A 19340-nucleotide genomic window follows, 5' to 3' on the forward strand; every position below is an offset into this window, starting at 1 on the left:
TGGTTAATCAGACGGCAAACACTGATCAGCGGGATGTGGATAAGCTTTTATTGCATCATCGTGTTTGACAGGAAGTGGAGGATCTTGTGGCGTCTAGTCGTCGCCGTCGTCTCCAGACCGCTCGATGACTTTCTTCATCCACCTGCCCATCCTGAACAGGTGGGTGTAGAAGCCGTACTTGCCGTCTCGGTCGCAGCCCTCGCCCCAGGACACGATGCCGATCTGATACCAGCGGTTCTCTGCCGGGTACTGCACAGAGGGACAGACAGTTCATCATCAGGTCCTTTATGTCTCACCTATCCTCAGGTCCTGGTCTACATTCAGTTGTTTCAGCTTTTTGTAGTCCTAGCAGAGGAATTCGGCTCTTTTTACGCCGATAAAACTACAAACCCCATGATGCAACCCTGAGAAAATGTATCTTCTGTCTGTTCGGTTGAGGAAATTAAAATCTGAAGCCTGTTTCCACCAGCAGCTGCTTCCTCGCGTCAGAGTTCAGGTTTAACACCAGACTCTGCTAGAAAAAAAGAGGATTTTAATTGATGCCTGAAGCCTTCGTCAGTAACGGCGACGAAGATGATGTTGACACCTAAAAATATCCAGTATGTTCAGTGTGACTGATTCAAGGTGTTTTTCTCTATTTAAGTCTTGGGTCTAAATAATAAGGGTCCAAAACCTTGTTTTATGAAGTCTTACAGAGTATTTCTAAAAACACTGAGCAGCAAAGCTCCGTTTTATTTGACATTCAACATAAACATGCAGAGAAGACTGGAGACTCTTCTGAGACAATACGATAATTACAAAAACCCACAAGACTGTCAGACTTCCTTCACAGCGCCCCTGCTGGCCACTGGACGCATTGCAGGCTCAGGGCCCAAAGTCCTGCAGCCTAATCAGGTTAAACTAAACTAGTCCTGCAGCCTAATCAGGTTAAACTAAATTAAACTAGTCCTGCAGCCTAATCAGGTTAAACTAAACTAAACTAGTCCTGCAGCCTAATCAGGTTAAACTAAACTAGTCCTGCAGCCCAATGAGGTCAAACTAAACTAAACTAGTCCTGCAGCCCAATGAGATCAAACTAAACTAGTCCTGCAGCCCAATGAGGTCAAACTAAACTAGTCCTGCAGCCCAATGAAGTTAAACTAAACTAAACTAGTCCTGCAGCCTAATCAGGTTAAACTAAACTAGTCCTGCAGCCCAATGAGGTCAAACTAAACTAGTCCTGCAGCCCAATGAAGTCAAACTAAACTAGTCCTGCAGCCTAATGAGGTTAAACTAAACTAAACTAGTCCTGCAGCCCAATGAGGTCAAACTAAACTAGTCCTGCAGCCCAATGAGGTCAAACTAAACTAGTCCTGCAGCCTAATGAGGTCAAACTAAACTAAACTAGTCCTGCAGCCCAATGAGGTCAAACTAAACTAAACTAGTCCTGCAGCCTAATCAGGTTAAACTAAACTAGTCCTGCAGCCCAATGAGGTCAAACTAAACTAAACTAAACTAGTCCTGCAGCCCAATGAGGTCAAACTAAACTAGTCCTGCAGCCCAATGAGGTCAAACTAAACTAGTCCTGCAGCCCAATGAAGTCAAACTAAACTAAACTAAACTAGTCCTGCAGCCTAATCAGGTTAAACTAAACTAGTCCTGCAGCCCAATGAAGTCAAACTAAACTAGTCCTGCAGCCCAATGAAGTCAAACTAAACTAGTCCTGCAGCCTAATGAGGTGAAACTAAACTAAACTAGTCCTGCAGCCCAATGAGGTCAAACTAAACTAGTCCTGCAGCCCAATGAGGTCAAACTAAACTAGTCCTGCAGCCTAATGAGGTCAAACTAAACTAGTCCTGCAGCCTAATGAGGTCAAACTAAACTAAACTAGTCCTGCAGCCCAATGAGGTCAAACTAAACTAGTCCTGCAGCCCAATGAGGTCAAACTAAACTAGTCCTGCAGCCCAATGAGGTCAAACTAAACTAAACTAGTCCTGCAGCCCAATGAGGTCAAACTAAACTAAACTAGTCCTGCAGCCTAATGAGGTCAAACTAAACTAAACTAGTCCTGCAGCCCAATGAGGTCAAACTAAACTAAACTAGTCCTGCAGCCCAATGAGGTCAAACTAAACTAAACTAGTCCTGCAGCCTAATGAGGTCAAACTAAACTAGTCCTGCAGCCCAATGAGGTCAAACTAAACTAGTCCTGCACCCTAATGAGGTCAAACTAAACTAAACTAGTCCTGCAGCCCAATGAGGTCAAACTAAACTAGTCCTGCAGCCTAATCAGGTTAAACTAAACTAAACTAGTCCTGCAGCCTAATGAGGTTAAACTAAACTAGTCCTGCAGCCTAATGTGGTCAAACTAAACTAGTCCTGCAGCCCAATGAGGTCAAACTAAACTAGTCCTGCAGCCTAATTAGGTTAAACTAAACTAAACTAGTCCTGCAGCCCAATGAGGTCAAACTAAACTAGTCCTGCAGCCCAATGAGGTCAAACTAAACTAGTCCTGCAGCCCAATGAAGTCAAACTAAACTAAACTAAACTAGTCCTGCAGCCTAATCAGGTTAAACTAAACTAGTCCTGCAGCCCAATGAAGTCAAACTAAACTAGTCCTGCAGCCCAATGAAGTCAAACTAAACTAGTCCTGCAGCCTAATGAGGTGAAACTAAACTAAACTAGTCCTGCAGCCCAATGAGGTCAAACTAAACTAGTCCTGCAGCCCAATGAGGTCAAACTAAACTAGTCCTGCAGCCTAATGAGGTCAAACTAAACTAGTCCTGCAGCCTAATGAGGTCAAACTAAACTAAACTAGTCCTGCAGCCCAATGAGGTCAAACTAAACTAGTCCTGCAGCCCAATGAGGTCAAACTAAACTAGTCCTGCAGCCTAATGAGGTCAAACTAAACTAAACTAGTCCTGCAGCCCAATGAGGTCAAACTAAACTAAACTAGTCCTGCAGCCTAATGAGGTCAAACTAAACTAAACTAGTCCTGCAGCCCAATGAGGTCAAACTAAACTAAACTAGTCCTGCAGCCCAATGAGGTCAAACTAAACTAAACTAGTCCTGCAGCCTAATGAGGTCAAACTAAACTAGTCCTGCAGCCCAATGAGGTCAAACTAAACTAGTCCTGCACCCTAATGAGGTCAAACTAAACTAAACTAGTCCTGCAGCCCAATGAGGTCAAACTAAACTAGTCCTGCAGCCTAATCAGGTTAAACTAAACTAAACTAGTCCTGCAGCCTAATGAGGTTAAACTAAACTAGTCCTGCAGCCTAATGTGGTCAAACTAAACTAGTCCTGCAGCCCAATGAGGTCAAACTAAACTAGTCCTGCAGCCTAATTAGGTTAAACTAAACTAAACTAGTCCTGCAGCCTAATGAGGTTAAACTAAACTAGTCCTGCAGCCCAATGAGGTCAAACTAAACTAGTCCTGCAGCCCAATGAGGTCAAACTAAACTAGTCCTGCAGCCTAATTAGGTTAAACTAAGCTAAACTAGTCCTGCAGCCTAATGAGGTTAAACTAAATTAGTCCTGCAGCCCAATGAGGTCAAACTAAACTAGTCCTGCAGCCTAACGAGGTCAAACTAAACTAGTCCTGCAGCCGAATCAGGTTAAACTAAACTAGTCCTGCAGCCTAATCAGGTTAAACTAAACTAAACTAATCTAGTCCTGCAGCCTAATGAGGTCAAACTAAACTAAACTAATCCTGCAGCCTAATCAGGTTAAACTAAACTAAACTAGTCCTGCAGCCCAATGAGGTCAAACTAAACTGAACTAGTCCTGGAGCCTAATGAGGTCAAACTAAACTAGTCCTGCAGCCTAATCAGGTTAAACTAAACTAAACTAGTCCTGCAGCCTAATCAGGTTAAACTAAACTAGTCATCCTCAGAACGGGTCATTACCTTCATCACAAAGGGGCCCCCGCTGTCCCCCTCGCAGGCGTCGCCTCGCTGACTTTCTTCTGGTTTATAACCTGCAAACAAAACCTCGTTTTAAAGCAACCAGGACGTCTGCAGGGTTCAGAGGTCAGGCTGACTGACCAGCCAATCCCTGATGGGCAGTCAGGGGGAGGTGGGGCAATGGCCCTAGAGAAGCTACTGCCGCTGCCCTTGAGCCAGGGAAGTGGAACCCAGCAGAACCGTGCTGCAGATGACGGGTGGTGGACCGTTTGGGTTCTCAGCCTCCTGCTCCAGGCCGTGGAACGAGCCGTCAGACGCTCGGGTTACTGCAGCTAGACATGCAGCAGCCATATTGGATTCTGAGGTCAGGGTTGGCCAGAATGTCTGGACTCTAAACCAGAACCCCAACTTTCTGCTTTCCATCGCGGACCTCCTGACTGGGTGTCCCAACAGAGGAGACCTCAGGAACATCATGAGGAACCTCTTACAGGAACCTAGGCAGCGGGGCGGGTTCAGCCGAGAAGATTACCTGCACAGAACATGTTGCTGGTGATTCTCACTGCCGTGGACTGGCGGCAGACGTCTTGGTCCACTATGGGAAGGTGGATTTGTTGGAGGACTGACGGTAAGTTCCTCGCTGCCGGGTTCCAGCTCTCCTGCAGGTTTCCCCAGCCCGTCACTCGGCCCTTGAAGCCTTCGCTCATTAAGCTGCGGGGACAGACCAGGTATCATCAGCTGATCTTTGTTGTCATCGTATTTATCTCTAAAGCGCTTTAAATACAATATAGCAGCTCGCCGAAGCGCTGTACAAATACAGAGACAATAAAAAACAACAAATAAAAGGAAACGGTGCATTAAGACACAGATATTAACTTCCTCTGGGCTGAAAGCCAATGAGAAATAATGTGTTTTTAAACGAGTTTTAAAAACAAAGAGATGATGCCAGCCTGATCATCAGCCGCTCTTTCCATAATTTAGGAGCCAGAGCTGCAAAGGCTCCGTCTCCTCGGGATTCATGCAAAGTTTCTGGAACTGGAAAAGCATCTGGTCAGACGATCTAAGAGCACGTGATGGCGGCATATAAATCCGCTACAGTTCAGACAAATAAGAAAAGCTAAGACCATTCATAGACTTAAAAACAAGCAAAATTATTTTAAAAAGGATTTGAAACTGAATAGGAAGCCAATGAGGGGACGCCAAAGTCTCTCGTCTACCTGTACCGGTTAGAAATGGCTGTGATCGTAGGAGGGAGGCGTGACTAACTCTGATCAAAAGAGAGGAATCCACTAATAAAAACGAGGATCTCTAAGTGAGTTTCATATGGGGGCAAAGAAGTAAAATCAAAGGTGGGATGTTACCTGAACCAGCAGATTAAAAAATCATGACCTTTTTTCATTGAAATGGAGCAAATCAAGTGCCATCCATCCAATAGACAGTCCAGTAGAACCATTATGATTCACGGGTAAGAAGACTTGACAGTCATCTGCACATAGCTCTCAACTCTCACGCATTGACCGTGTGACACACGCATTTCACTAACCTCACACGCTCACACGCAACACATGGCATTTCACACGCAAACATGGAATTTCTCACGCATAAAAATCCCAACGCCCATCTGGGCAGCGGACAATAAAAACTCCGCCTTCTGCTGAGATGTTTCAGCTTCTTTCACAACTTGTGGCCATCAGTAATTCCTGCTGCAGTTCGTGTTAACAGAGCAGCAGGAAGAGTGATCAGAGTTATGAATAATTTTAGTCTTAACAGCGGTGAAAGTGAGCCGGTAAGGTCCTGTACCGCGTACGCAGGAGGGGAGGGGGCGGGGGGAGAGAGCTGCTGCCAAATGACCGGTCCATTCAGAACCGGTCATGGCTGCACGCTGATCATAAAAACAGTTCTGCTAACCAGATGCAGTTTAAAACGCCACTTGGTCAGTTTATAAGTTTCGTTTTTATTAATTCAGCATTTTTTTAACTACATGCACCGTATTTCTGTGCCTCCGCGCTTGCTCCTCTCCCTCCCCTCCTTTCCCTCGGAGCAGGTGCTTTCTGGGCGCCCAGAGCGCACTGACGAGAGCAATAGAGATTTGTCTGGTCAGCGCGGCGACTGACTGAGAAACCTGTCGCTATGAAAGGTGATGAGAATGTTATAAACTGTAACAGTCTAGAAGTGCATTGAGCTGAAAGGAGGGACACATCAGCAGCAGGATCGTGCGTAAAGACGCAGCGGGAACCTCTGTGTGCTTCAGTGTTGCTGCTGAGGGGATCATAAAGGCTTGATGAAACTCAGCCTGATTCACCAATCAGGTTATAGATTTACAATGATAAACAACCCATAGATGAATGTGTAACAGTATAATTATTCGGTCAATAATTAAAATCTACTTAATTTTATTCAGTATTATTTGAACAATTGTGTATTATTTATGTTTTAATCCATTAACTGAAAAATTAATTAAGTATTATTATTATTAAGTATTAATATGTCTCTTTCTCTTTTTAACACAAGTAATACATGTCTACTTCATTGTCTGGTGGGATAAAAATGAGATGGAGTTGACTCCACCGGCTCTTCCAGGGTCCGGTTAGCCCCGCCCCCAAACAAGCCCCGCCCCCAAATTAGCATAATCTCACTCCTAACTTTTGATAAAAGTTGAGAGGTCTGCATCTGCATATAAATGGAACTGCACACCATGCTTTCTAAAAATACAACCTAATGGCAGAAGGTAAAGTGAGAACAGGAGAGGACCAAAAATAGAACCCTGGGGGACCCCCCCGCCCCGAAAAAGAACAAGTAAAACACCAAAATCCAGGCTAATGCTAGCAGTCTAATGCCTGCTAGCATTAGCCTGCAGAATTAGCCTGCTAGCATTAGCCTGCAGCATTAGCCTGCTAGCATTAGCCTACAGCATTAGCCTGCTAGCATTAGCCTGCAGCATTAGCCTGCTAGCATTAGCCTACAGCATTAGCCTGCTAGCATTAGCCTGCAGAATTAGCCTGCTAGCGTTAGCCTACAGAATTAGCCTGCTAGCATCAGCCTGCTAGCATCAGCCTGCTAGCATTAGCCTACAGCATTAGCCTGCTAGCATTAGCCTGCAGAATTAGCCTGCTAGCGTTAGCCTACAGCGTTAGCCTGCAGAATTAGCCTGCTAGCATCAGCCTGCTAGCATTAGCCTGCTAGCATCAGCCTGCTAGCATTAGCCTGCAGAATTAGCCTGCTAGCATCAGCCTGCTAGCATTAGCCTGCAGAATTAGCCTGCTAGCATTAGCCTGCAGCATTAGCCTGCTAGCATTAGCCTGCTAGCATCAGCCTGCAGAATTAACCTGCTAGCATTAGCCTGCAGCAGACAGGCAGCTGTGTCCGGCTTACGTTCTGGCCACCTCCTTGCTGGGCAGGCAGATGCGTTAGCCTACAGCATTAGCCTGCTAGCATTAGCCTGCTAGCATTAGCCTACAGCATTAGCCTGCTAGCATTAGCCTGCAGAATTAGCCTGCTAGCATTAGCCTGTAGCAGACAGGCAGCTGTGTCCGGCTTACGTTCTGGCCACCTCCTTGCTGGGCAGGCAGATGGGATGGATCTCGTTGGTGAAGACGACGGGCCGTCTCATGTGCAGCAGAGCGATGTCCCGGTTCAGGTTCTCCTTCCAGTTGTACTTGGGATGGACGATGATTTCATCGATCGCCACAATCTTCTCGATGCCCCGCTCAAACCTGGAAAACACCAAGAAACGCACAGGTCCGGTCAGCAGGTCTGGGTTTTAGGGATTTCTCTGAGCTGTTCTTGGTTCCAGGAATAACTTTCTCTGGTGCACAGGGTCAGGATTATACGTATGCCTAGCAGCTTGGAGCCTGGTGGCTTTGGTAGCTGGCCTAAGCGGGCTGGTTCCCAAACCCAAACCTGGATTCTGACCCAGGTATGAATCTCTGATGGGGTTGAGGTTAGATTTATTTTTTTTATTTGCTTTTTCTAGGCAGGAACCAGTTCTGATGGCTGTTTATGGACACACGGCTGGAACGGTCCAAGTTTGAACCATCTAGTTCCTGGTTTGGGGTTCAGCTGATTCTCCCTTTGGTCCTCCACCCGCTATCTGTAATGCACCAGCGGCAGCAGAACGTTCCCTCAGCCTGATTGAGGATTGAGCTTGATTCTTGGTCCCAGCCCATGATGACTGGCTCCACTCTGGACCGGGACACCTCCGGCATGTGAGCCTTGTTGGTTCTGGCCTGTTCCAACACATGGATGGTAATTAACCTGACGAGTTAATAGAATAGAATTTAAAATTCTCCTTCTAACGTATAAAGCCCTTAATAATCAAGCTCCATCATATATCAGAGCTCTGATTACCCCGTATGTTCCTAACAGAGCACTTCGCTCTCAGACTGCAGGTCTGCTGGTGGTTCCTAGAGTCTCTAAAAGTAGAATGGGAGGCAGATCCTTTAGCTATCAGGCTCCTCTCCTGTGGAACCAACTCCCAGTTTTGGTCCGTGAGGCAGACACCCCGTCTACTTTTAAGACTAATCTTAAAACTTTCCTTTGTGACAAAGCTTCTAGTCAGAGTGGCTCATGTTACCCTGAGCTACCTCTATAGTTATGCTGCTATAGGCTTAGGCTGCTGGAGGACATCAGGGTCTAATTTTCTCACTCTACTGATTTCTACTGTTCTTCAGTCTACTGTTCTCCAGTTTTGCATTGTATTACATTGAAATGACTGTCGTCATTTCTGCTTTAACTTTCTGTTCTCTCTCTTTTCTCTTCATAGTAGGTACACCTGGTCTGGCGTTCTGTTAGCTGAGACATCATCCAGAGAAGACGGCTCACCCGCTATTACCATCTAATGTAGAACAGATTACTAGATCAATGTGTGCTTCTGTGCTTTTTGTCTGTCTTGTTGTGTCTCTGCTCTGTCTTCTGTAACCCCAATTGAATTGAGTCAGTCTGGGTCAGATGCTCAAAGGTCGGACATGGCTGGAACGTGATCCCAACACAGATCCAAAGCCATTGAGGGATGTAGCCAACACCAGTCACCTGGAATGAGCTTAACCTGGACCTCATAGACCATCTAGAGACTGCTGAGAAGTTGGACCTGAACCAGTGAGAATGAGCCAGTTCTGCAGAGCAGGAAGGTCGGACAGGAGGAAGCTTGTTGGTGGCTGCAGGACATTTGACCACATGTCTCTGGGGGTGCATGTATGGTTCTGACCCTGTGCTGCGTTTCTCATTCTGGATGGTTTCTCATTACTCCATCCAGGAAGAACAGCTCAAAGTGCTTTATGTGGAGAGTAAGGAGGAGTGGATGGGAACTGTGGAGAAGAGAGCCGGCGGGTCGACTCACTTGGCACGTTGGTGTTTTCCCAGTCGGACCAGAATGTCGTTGACGGTGAAGTTCTTGTTCCAGGGCGGGTAAAGGACGCAGTGGGCTGCAGTCAGGATCCACTGGTCGCTGACCAGGCTGGCTCCACACAGCAGCTCCTGCGGGCTGCGTTTGTACAGCATCACCTGCCTGCAGACACAACGGTCCTGGTTTTATTCCCCAGCGTGGGTCAGCATGTAGGCGGATGTAGGTGAGGTGTTACCATGGTGCTGAGGCCACCTCGGCATCGCTGCCCCCAACGATGCGTTTTTCTCTGTAGGAGGCCAGAAGCTCGCTCTCCGTCTTGTCCTGTTTGCCCTGCTGTTCGTAAAGAGGCCGCAGGCCGCACACTGAAACACAACGAGTGAGAAAACCAGTCAGACGTGTCCAGAACCCGACCTGACCCGCCAGCACGCCCTTAATATCAACCCGCCGGTGCAGTTTAATGAACACAGGCAGCCGTGAATACAGCAGAACGCTGCAGTACATGATATTAAACTAGTTTATCCTTAAATTATCCATGAATGGCAGCAGACCTACAGACAGCCCGTTCCAAGCGTACCCCACAGTCCACCAAGGCTTCAGAAAAGGTCCAAATAAAACAGGACAAGTTACGCCAATCAGTGGAAAACCTGGATAAACCACGTAGCATGGTAGCCGTGTGCTGCTGTTCTGGTCTAGTCTGTATATTTAGCCACTAAACATGCTTTTCTACCAGCTGCTGAATAGTTTTAGGGGTAATTTTACATATAAACCGTGTTTGATCCAGTTACTTAGAGCACATCTCAGGTTTACTGGACATCCTCCCTGCAATATTGTTTTAAAGCTTTTCCCTGTTTTCCCTGTTATTGGACTCTGCACCACATTTTGCACATCTGCACATCTGCGTCACTGAATCTCTATCTGGCATTACCAATTCTGATGAACTTTTAGCTTTCCCTTTACTCAGTGTAAATGCATTTTTGCACAAATGCCTTCTTGCACCATTATTTTGCACATAAAAATGGTTTGAACATTCTCCTGCATCTGTGATTGCACAGTTTTCTCCTGCACTGTTTACATGTTGATCACTGCTGCACTTTATATTATAATCTTACTTTATTCCACCTGGAATCTGACTATAATCCATAAGCTGTATGCAATGAAATTTCGTTTTGGATGCACTCTGTACATGCAAAATAACAAATAAAGTTCTCAAACCCCTAACCTCTATTGGCCCTTGTAGAGATTTACCTCACTTTCTACAGATGTGGTTCCAGGTTCTTTAAAGCCGTTCCTTTTAAAAAGTGAAACTTGGATCCCACCCAGCTGAATAATTACAGGCTTATCTCTAAGATTCCTTTATGTCCAAGGTTCTTGTAAAGTAGTAGCAGAACAGCTGATTTATTTGATGGAAAAACATGAGCTCTTTGACATTTTCAGTCTGGATTTTGTAAGCTACATTCCCCAGAAACTGCCTGACTTAAAGTTTTTAGTGGCATTTTAATGTCTGCAGACTCTGGAGCATCAACAGTAACGGTTCTCCTGGATCTTACATCCTCCTTTAATCACTATATTTTGATTAAAAGGCTTCACAATGTTGTCGATCTGTCGGCTAAGGCTCTAGAATGGTTTAAATCTCTCTGGAATATTTTTTAGTGCTTTTAGAAACCAGTTCATGCCAGACTCAAAATACCTGCTATGTGGGGAACCACAGGGCTCTGTCTTTAGACCTAATCTTTTTCTTTTATATATTTTCCCCTCCTGGCCAGATAATCTGGCTGTTCCCTGATGCATCTCATCATTTCTATGCTGATGACATTCAGCTCTATTATTATTCTAAGCCAACTGAATATTTTAACTAGTCAAGCGTAATAAACTGTGTTTAATGATATTAAACAGTGACCCTGTGACAACTACTAGCAGGTAAACTTTATCTTTTTATGCAGGTAAACTGCCGTGTCTCCAGAGTATCAAGCCGCTCCGTATAGCTAAGAAATATTTCTAAGCTTCGAACCTTGGTATCAAAAGCTGAATTAGAGATGGTTATTCATGCTTTTATCTCATGTCGTCTTGACTAACAGCCTTTTTATACGTTTGACCAACAAAGATCTTGGCTGTCTGCAGATAGTGCAGAATGCTGCTGTAAGACCTTTAACCAACACAAAGAAAGAGAAAGCACATTAGCCCAGTTTGAATCTCTTTACATTGGCTACCAGTACATTTTAGAGTTCATTTTAAAGTTTTAGTCTTTACTGTTAGAGCCCTGAGTGGCCAAGCTGCAGTTTATTACCAACCTTTCACAACCTTCTCATAGTCTGAGATCCTGCAGCCAAAAGCTGTTAATGGTTCCAGGAACTAATTTCAGGACCAGAGGGGGTCGGTCTGTTAAAGCTGAGGCCCCAGACTGAGGAAGGTGTTTTCTTTATCTTTACGCTGTCTGGACTCTGTTTGTTCTTTAAGAAGCAGCTGAAAACCCGTTTGTTCTGGCTGGGTTTTAACTAGTTTCTAAATAGTTTTATGCTGTGATGTTGCAGTTATGCTGCTTTATTTTTTTATGTTTGTGTTGTTTTATGGTTGTTTTTATTGTGACGCACTTTTTATTTTTTTTATTAAAATTTTTATTTCATTGATTGTGTTCAAACACAATTAAACATAAAAACAAACATTCTAAAGTCCTGAATGAAAGGGAGCAGAAAGAAGAAGAATCTTATGTTATTTGCCTCCTTTACCTAAAGCAATAGCATCAAAATGTACATAACAAAAACAAAAGATGAAACTTTGTGTTTTTTATCCTGTGAAAGTGCTATATAAATAAAGTTTACGTACTTACTAAACCAATTAAAACGGTAAATTAACGGTAAATTACTCACACAGGGCTTTAACTAGCCTGACGACCCTAAAGCGGTTCACACAACAATCAGTCCTTCACACCCTGACGATGCTAAGCTAACACCCACACTGCACCACCGGACCCTCTGACCACCGCCAGCAGGCAGTGTCTTGCCCAAGGACACAACGACGGAGGCGATTGGAGCGAGGGATTGAACTGGCAACCTGCTAATAGCAGGATGAACTCCCTAATTCCTGCGCCACTGTAGCTAGTAGTAACTTCTTATTTAACCAACAACTAGCACAGGGGCCACCAACTTTATTTTATCTAGTTGCTCTTCCTTTTTAAGCATACTGGTATTTAGATAGATTTAAATGATACATTACATTCATACTCGTTGCATTAATGCCTCTGAATCACTGTGGGTAGACGGTTAGTTAACCGGCCATTTCACCAACGCCTAAACATTCTGACTTTTAGCCAGTCGTCTGGAGGAAATGACTGAAGCAACGAGTCAACAGCCTTCCTCTGGGTCTGAGTTATGGTTGGTTAACAGGTTAACAGGTTAACCAGCGAAGCCGCGGCGAGGTCACCTGACTGACTCACCACTTTCTCCTTCACCAAAGGTGCGAGGACTGAAGAAGAGTTTCTTTTCAGCACCTAGGACGGTTCGCTCCATCCCCTGGTCCGCCGTCGTCTCCTCCTCGCCAATCAGTGGATCCTCTGAGACACACAGGTAGAGAGCGACAGGTGAGAGGCGGGCGCACCTGTGTGCTGAATATCACGGTTCTGTACCGTACCGCACAACTCCAGGTCGCAGTAGTCAACCGTGACGTTTCCAGAAATCTCCACGTAGCACCAGGGGCCCTCGGGGTCACCGTCAGGGTTCCGGCACTTGTTCCCATCCAGAACCATTTCCTGGATAAAGTCCTTGTCTTTGCTGAGGGCCACGGCCACAGGCGAGGACCACTGGAGACAGGTGTGGCCCCCCATGGTAACACTGAGCTCACCGGTGTAGTCAATGCCGTGATTCGGTAAACACGCCTTGGTTCTGACTGCTGGTGGTTCTGGGGCCACAGTCGCCGGCACAAACACCTCACCTTGTGGACAAATCAAAGCAAACCTCCACAACCAAGCATCACGGAGCTTCTAGAGCAGAAGACTCTGCCAGCAGAGCCAGGACGGGGCTCCAGGTGGACACTTACCACATCTAGGTACTCTGCAGCTCTCTTTCTGGACCGTCGGGTCTGTGGTGAAACACCAGGGTCCTTCTGGACGGTTGTCCGGGTTCCTGCAGAAGTTCTCCTTCAGGACGCTGTTTGGTTCTGAAGCGTTATACTCCCTGCAGACCACAGGTGGAGACCACAGGTGTCCTTAACGAAGCTTGATTGATGTTAAACTCATTACTTTAGGATTTATCAGCTGGAGTTAGTCCTGAATTATTTAACAGATCTCGTTTGGGTTCATGTCGTGTCAACGAGTCAGGGGAGCAGGTTGCTCCTGACCTTCTAGTTGGTTCTGGTTGGTTGAAGAGTTGGTGTAGGGGTGTGTCGAATGAAGTTTAATACTAAACTTGTTCTACATCTAACAATTTTCAGATCATTTCCTCATGCAGCTCCTTTCTGTCTCCTTTCTGGTTCCTGTGCATTTTGATTTATTCTCTTATGCTAATGTTTGACTTGCTCTGATTTTAATTTGGAGATGTTTTTCTACTTTAGGGCCTCATCTTTAAACCTCTAGTGGGTCAGGACTCTTTCAGCCAAAGTGTGTCGGCGGTCTCCATGATCAGGAGCCTGGATGCTTCCTACCATAGCTCCTTTAGCATAGGAACTTTGTGACGTCCCTTACTGGTGTTAAGGAGCTACAAGGAATCCCACAATCCTTTGTGTGACATGAAGTTCATTATAGGAAGGATCTGACTCCATCCTCCATGTTTCCGTCATGTAAAACATCGGAGTTTGAAGCTCCTTTCCTTCCCGCGATAGATTTCTGACCTAGTGAAAGGAGCTAGGAGCTAGGAACAGGAGCTAGGAACAGGAGCTAGGAGCTAGGAACAGGAGCTAGGAACAGGAGCTAGGAGCTAGGAACAGGAGCTAGGAACAGGAGCTAGGAGCTAGGAACAGGAGCTAGGAACAGGAGCTAGGAACAGGAGCTAGGAGCTAGGAACAGGAGCTAGGAGCTAGGAACAGGAGCTAGGAGCTAGGAACAGGAGCTAGGAGCTAGGAACAGGAGCTAGGAGCTAGGAACAGGAGCTAGGAGCTAGGAACAGGAGCTAGGAACAGGAGCTAGGAGCTAGGAACAGGAGCTAGGAGCTAGGAACATGAGCTAGGAACAGGAGCTAGGAACAGGAGCTAGGAACATGAGCTAGGAACAGGAGCTAGGAACAGGAGCTAGGAACATGAGCTAGGAACAGGAGCTATGAACAGGAGCTAGGAACATGAGCTAGGAACAGGAGCTAGGAACAGGAGCTAGGAACAAGAGCTAGGAGCTAGGAACAGGAGCTAGGAGCTAGGAACAGGAGCTAGGAGCTGTTATTTTACATCCAGCTCTCTGTAGTCACTGCTCTCTCTCTCCCACAGCGGCTCTGGATCCTCTGATTCAGATCGCCTGGTTTCGCTCTCCAGCTCTTTGAACCGTCTTGTTTCTGAACTATGCCACATAAATAAACGTGCCTTGGCTTTCATGAGTGTTTAAGGTTTTCATTGTTCCTGGCCGGGACCTTCTGCTGCCTTTTCTCCAGGTTCAGGCCCGCTTATTGTAACTTCCTGCTTCTTTTTATTGGTTAAACCTTCTTCATCTTCAAGCGATCAGTGTTAGTAGTTTATCCCATTCTGTAAATAACTGCCTGGATGACTAACGAACTGAATGATTAGTTCATTAGTTGGTTGGTTAGCTGCTGAGAGATAAGAAGGTTAGTTTCAAACCCACTGTGGTAGTTTAACAGCTAACTAGTTGATCATTGGTTAGTTTAGCTGGTTAGCCAGCCAGGTGGTTGGTAAATAGTTGACTGGTTGAGCTGTTGGATCCTGGTTGGTTTGGGCGCTGGTTCTGGTAAAGCTGGGTGATTTGTTGTTGAACTGGTTGGGTGGTTGGTTGTGGGGGTTTTTCTTGGTGTATTTGTCCTCTAGTTAACTCAGCTTAGGTTAGTAGGTTAGTGTGAGTTGTGTGCTGCAGCTTGTGGGGCCTCCGGTCTTTGGATCGGGTCCAGAGGCTGTGAGGATCTTCAGGTCTTGGGGTTCTGCTGACGGTGTGGTGGACCTACCTGTGGATGGGATGAGGGAAGCTGCTGCTCCAGCGTTGGCATCTTTTGCCGGACTCTGTGATGTTGACGTTTCCTTCATAGCTAACGCCGCTACCAGAGACGCACTGACCTGCAGCAACAGAACCGGGTCAGAACAGCCACACGACGACCCGGTACCCGGTTGTACCCTCTGGGTTTTACCTTCCACGCATTCCCTGACGAGCTTGATGTTTTCTTGCGTTCTCAACCTCTCGGTTCCTTTGCAGTCTGTTGAGAACAAACACACAGCAGCTGCATGTTTGTGTGCTGAACTCCTCTGGACTTTGTTCCTGTTTGCAGTTCTGCTCTCAGCTGAATAAACTATGATTCACCGCACAAATAAGATTTTAAGATCGGCACCGGTAGCAGCCAGGGTCCTGGCTCACGGCGCCAGTTAAGGTTCAAGTTGGTTTAATTAGGTCTAAACGAGAAAGCTGAGCAGAAACCCAAAACTGACAAAATGTCCCGTTAGAGAGGCTAAACAATCCTCAGAGGAAGAACAGATTAATGAATTAGAAATGAATATTTATTCCAAGCTTTAAACTCTGGTTAGTTGGATCGTCTTTGTGAGGTTTTTCAGCAGAGAGCTGGAGCTAAAGGGGAAAAGCATCAGTGATTAACATGGCGGTGGTTCCCTGCAGGAGGTAGGGACTGGTACTTACCCAGGTACTTGGCCCAGAACTTTTCCTGCAGGAAGAAAGAGGTTATTGGAGTGGGATCTGATCTCAGAGCAGCTGGAGGTAACAGTGTGAGTGAAAGCGTACAGTTTTATCGTTCTGCTCGAACACTTCTCGGGCTTCTTCATGGTCACAGATTTCCTCCAGACACTCCCTCTCCAGGTTCCCTGAGGACAGACGACACATAAGTATGTGCACCCGCTGCCATGGAGAGGGAACGGGATTAACACACACCTGATGCATTCGTTGGGCCTTAATGCATTTTAGATTTCAATATTTGTTATCTGTGATTTGAAACGTTAAAGCTGCACTAATTGAGAGTTTTATTGGAAAACGGGGATTTGCACTTCGCCTGCTAATAAACGGACATCCTAACTGCTGTAATGTGATAATCTGGTACGTATGCCAGTGTTTGTGAACCTCAGACTGTTTTCTATGGGATTCTAGTTGTTTTCTTTTCTCTTTAAGTCCTCTGAGAAACAATTTTACATCCGGTTTCATCTCCCCACTAAATGCAGATTTTCCATTGAGGACCTTCTGGATCCACTTACCTGGTTTCATCTCCTCCCACAGCTGATTGGCTCGGCGGTTGCGGGTCAGCACCTGTGACGCCAGCTGGCTGCTGAGAAAAACTGTAAAAACACAGAAAATAAGAGGAAGACTTGAGGCCCACAGCCGGAAACACTGCAGGTGTGTCTCCTAGAGACGCTTCACATAAATCATGATAGCTTTAATGTTTGTAAGTTAGATTTTATCCCTGGGGAGGGTTGGAAGTGTAATTATTATCGTAATGTTTAATTTTACAGTTAGGTTCTAGTTTCAATTCAATTCAATTCAATTCAATTTTATTTATATAGCGCCAAATCATGAAACATGTCATCTCAAGGCACTTTACAAAGTCAAGTTCAATCATATTATACAGATTGGGTCAGATTATACAGATTGGTCAAAAATGTCCTATATAAGGAAACCAGTTGATTGCATCAAAGTCCCGACAAGCAGCATTCACTCCTGGAGAAGCGTAGAGCCACAGGAAGAGTCGTCTGCATTGTACATGGCTTTGCTGCAATCCCTCATACTGAGCAAGCATGAAGCGACAGTGGGAAGAAAAACTCCCCATTAACGGGAAGGAAAACCTCCGGCAGAACCGGGCTCAGTATGAACGGTCATCTGCCTCGACCGACTGGGGTTACAGAAGACAGAACAGAGACACAACAAGAGAAACAAAAAAGCACAGAAGCACACATTGATCTAGTAATCTGTTCTACATTAGATGGTAGTAGCGGGTGAGCCGTCTTCTCTGGATGATGTCACAGTTAACAGTTCCTGAAAGTTTCAGAGGAAACTTTCAGGAACTGCGGAGTTAAAGTAAATATCAGCGTCATCTGCAAAAGGTGCGATCGCAGATTATTTATCTGAGGAAATGAATTGTAGTATTAGTATGAATGCTGCTTGTCGGCACTTGGATGCAATCAACTGGTTTCCTTATATAGGACTTTTTTTTTTTGACCAATCTGTATAATATGATTGAACTTGACTTTGTAAAGTACCTTGAGATGACATGTTTCATGAATTGGCGCTATATAAATAAATAAATTGAATTGAATTGAATAGTAATGAAGCCCAGCTGCTTGGTACTGGCCGGGTCCAACAGTCACAGCAACTCGGTTCCGTTGCGGCCTCAACTAGTTCAACTAAATGTTTAAACAGGTGACTTCCTGCTGGACACCGTCTGGTTATTAAAGGCAACAGAAGGACTCCAGAGATAAAAACACAAATTACAGATTTAGTCTAGAAAATGAACAGTTTGGCTTCAACAATCCCAGCAGCGTCCCGACCAGAACCGGCCCAGTAACCCCTCCCAGCGTTAATAACAGAGTAAATGTTCGGTACCATTGTCGGCCAAACAGCTGTGCAGCGCAAACAGCAGCAGAACGGCGATGCGTTTAGACGTGGGCTCCACCATGATCCAGAGCTGCGGGCAGAACCTCAGAACCTGATCCAGCAGCGTCCGCTCCGTCTCTCAGAGTCTGTCTGTGTCTGATCCTGCTGGGGCGGGGGGGATGGGGGGGGGGGTTATTGACAGAAGGGTCAAAGTTTGGGTCTGGCTGATGAGTGTTTAATGGAAGTTCCTGTCATGTTTACCTTCATCAAGCACGTAATCTGGACCTGAGCCCAAAGCGGACCTGTTCTCCAGCCTCAGCCTCGTGTTTCTCAGGACCAGGGTTCAGTCTGGTGGCGTTGCCTTAAAACGGACGGCCTGCTTCCTGCCTGGCCAGAGGTCAGAGGTCAGAGGTCAGGTTCACCTCCGCGCTCTCTAAGCCGAGCTTTACGGGAACAGCAGCAGAGGATAAAGTAGCAGATGTGTTCCTATTGATCGGACCTCCGTGTGACTCGGCCCGGCTCACAGATCAAATATTTACCTGCAGATACGGAGGTGAAAGTCTCGCTGCACAGTTCTGCTGGTTTCATACAGAACCAAGCAAACACAACCCGGATCAGGAACGCTGGGTCAGAAAAACGATCCAGAACATCTCCACATTCCTGCTTCATCTAAAATGTTCCCTCCAGTTCAGACCATAGAACTCTTTACTGTCTGAGAAGGAGCAAACGCTGCCCCCTTTGGGTAAAGGTTGTCATTGCAGCTTGATGCCGTGTGATTGGGCCTCTCCAGAACCTTCTGGTCTCGGTTTATTCCCCGAATGAAGGATTTCAGATCTGGCATGTCCGGTTGTACTCTGTAACGCTGTCAGATAACGGTTGTAGGTTAGTTTCTATCCTTAGAACTATGTTTAAAACGGAATCAGAGGGTTTCTGCTTACTTCAGCTGCCACCCTTTCTGTCGTTACATGACCTATGACCTATGACCTATGACTATGCAGACCAAATAAACAACTAGTTTGTCTAGTCGTATCCACTTTTGGTCTCAGTGCAGCTCGTCTTCAGGAGGAAAATCAAGGAATGTCCTGATGAAGGTGACTTCCCTTCACCTGAACCCAAACGGGCCTGCTAGACGGGCCGATGCCCCCCACAGCCCGCCGCGTCGCAGGGAAGGACCCAACACGACAGTGATTCTGCTGATGCAGCAAGATTTAGGCTGAGATCTGCAGTTTTTGACATTTTCTGGCCAGTTGTTGAAGACTCGGAGCAAAAACAGAACCAACCAACAGAACCAACCACAGTCAAATTGCTGCTCAGACGATGGATTAGACTCGCTGCAGCAACCAGACGGCGACTGTGGCCTCTGAGAAGGACACAAACGAAGGAACCTTTCATCAGCAGACCTGCAGGACACGAGCAGCAGCTGAGGCTTTGGTTGACCTGCAGGTTCAGGCTGAAA

General features: G+C 46.0%; 1 protein-coding gene and 1 long non-coding RNA gene across 2 annotated transcripts; one reads left to right on the top strand and one right to left on the bottom strand.

Moving 5' to 3' along the window:
• Nucleotides 1-25: 25 nt before the first annotated feature.
• Nucleotides 26-18223, bottom strand: f2 (coagulation factor II (thrombin)). Its single transcript, XM_021313279.2, has 16 exons — nucleotides 18146-18223; nucleotides 17894-18046; nucleotides 16552-16632; nucleotides 16088-16167; nucleotides 15986-16010; nucleotides 15486-15551; nucleotides 15306-15414; nucleotides 13249-13385; nucleotides 12844-13143; nucleotides 12650-12766; nucleotides 9455-9581; nucleotides 9214-9381; nucleotides 7418-7591; nucleotides 4411-4589; nucleotides 3885-3955; nucleotides 26-249 (listed from the first exon to the last, which is right to left on the bottom strand). Exons 2-16 carry the CDS (start codon nucleotides 17964-17966, stop codon nucleotides 94-96), a joined length of 1863 nt encoding a protein of 620 aa, XP_021168954.2. The 5' UTR covers nucleotides 17967-18046; nucleotides 18146-18223; the 3' UTR covers nucleotides 26-93.
• Nucleotides 256-2953, top strand: LOC118561596. Its single transcript, XR_004930153.1, has 3 exons — nucleotides 256-1515; nucleotides 1851-1988; nucleotides 2642-2953. It is a non-coding gene; the product is annotated as an uncharacterized LOC118561596 (long non-coding RNA).
• Nucleotides 18224-19340: the final 1117 nt, after the last annotated feature.

Source organism: Fundulus heteroclitus, unplaced genomic scaffold (assembly GCF_011125445.2).
Source record: "Fundulus heteroclitus isolate FHET01 unplaced genomic scaffold, MU-UCD_Fhet_4.1 scaffold_68, whole genome shotgun sequence".
NCBI classification, from domain to species: domain Eukaryota; kingdom Metazoa; phylum Chordata; class Actinopteri; order Cyprinodontiformes; family Fundulidae; genus Fundulus; species Fundulus heteroclitus.

Excerpts from the sequence above, each read along its gene's own strand:
- f2 (XM_021313279.2), bottom strand. The coding sequence starts at position 17,966 with ATGGTGGAGCCCACGTCTAAACGCATCGCCGTTCTGCTGCTGTTTGCG. Across the intron at positions 3,956-4,410 it reads CAGCAACATGTTCTGTGCAG|GTTATAAACCAGAAGAAAGT; the intron begins GTAATCTTCTCG and ends TTTTGTTTGCAG. Across the intron at positions 250-3,884 it reads GGGGCCCCTTTGTGATGAAG|TACCCGGCAGAGAACCGCTG; the intron begins GTAATGACCCGT and ends CCCTCTGTGCAG.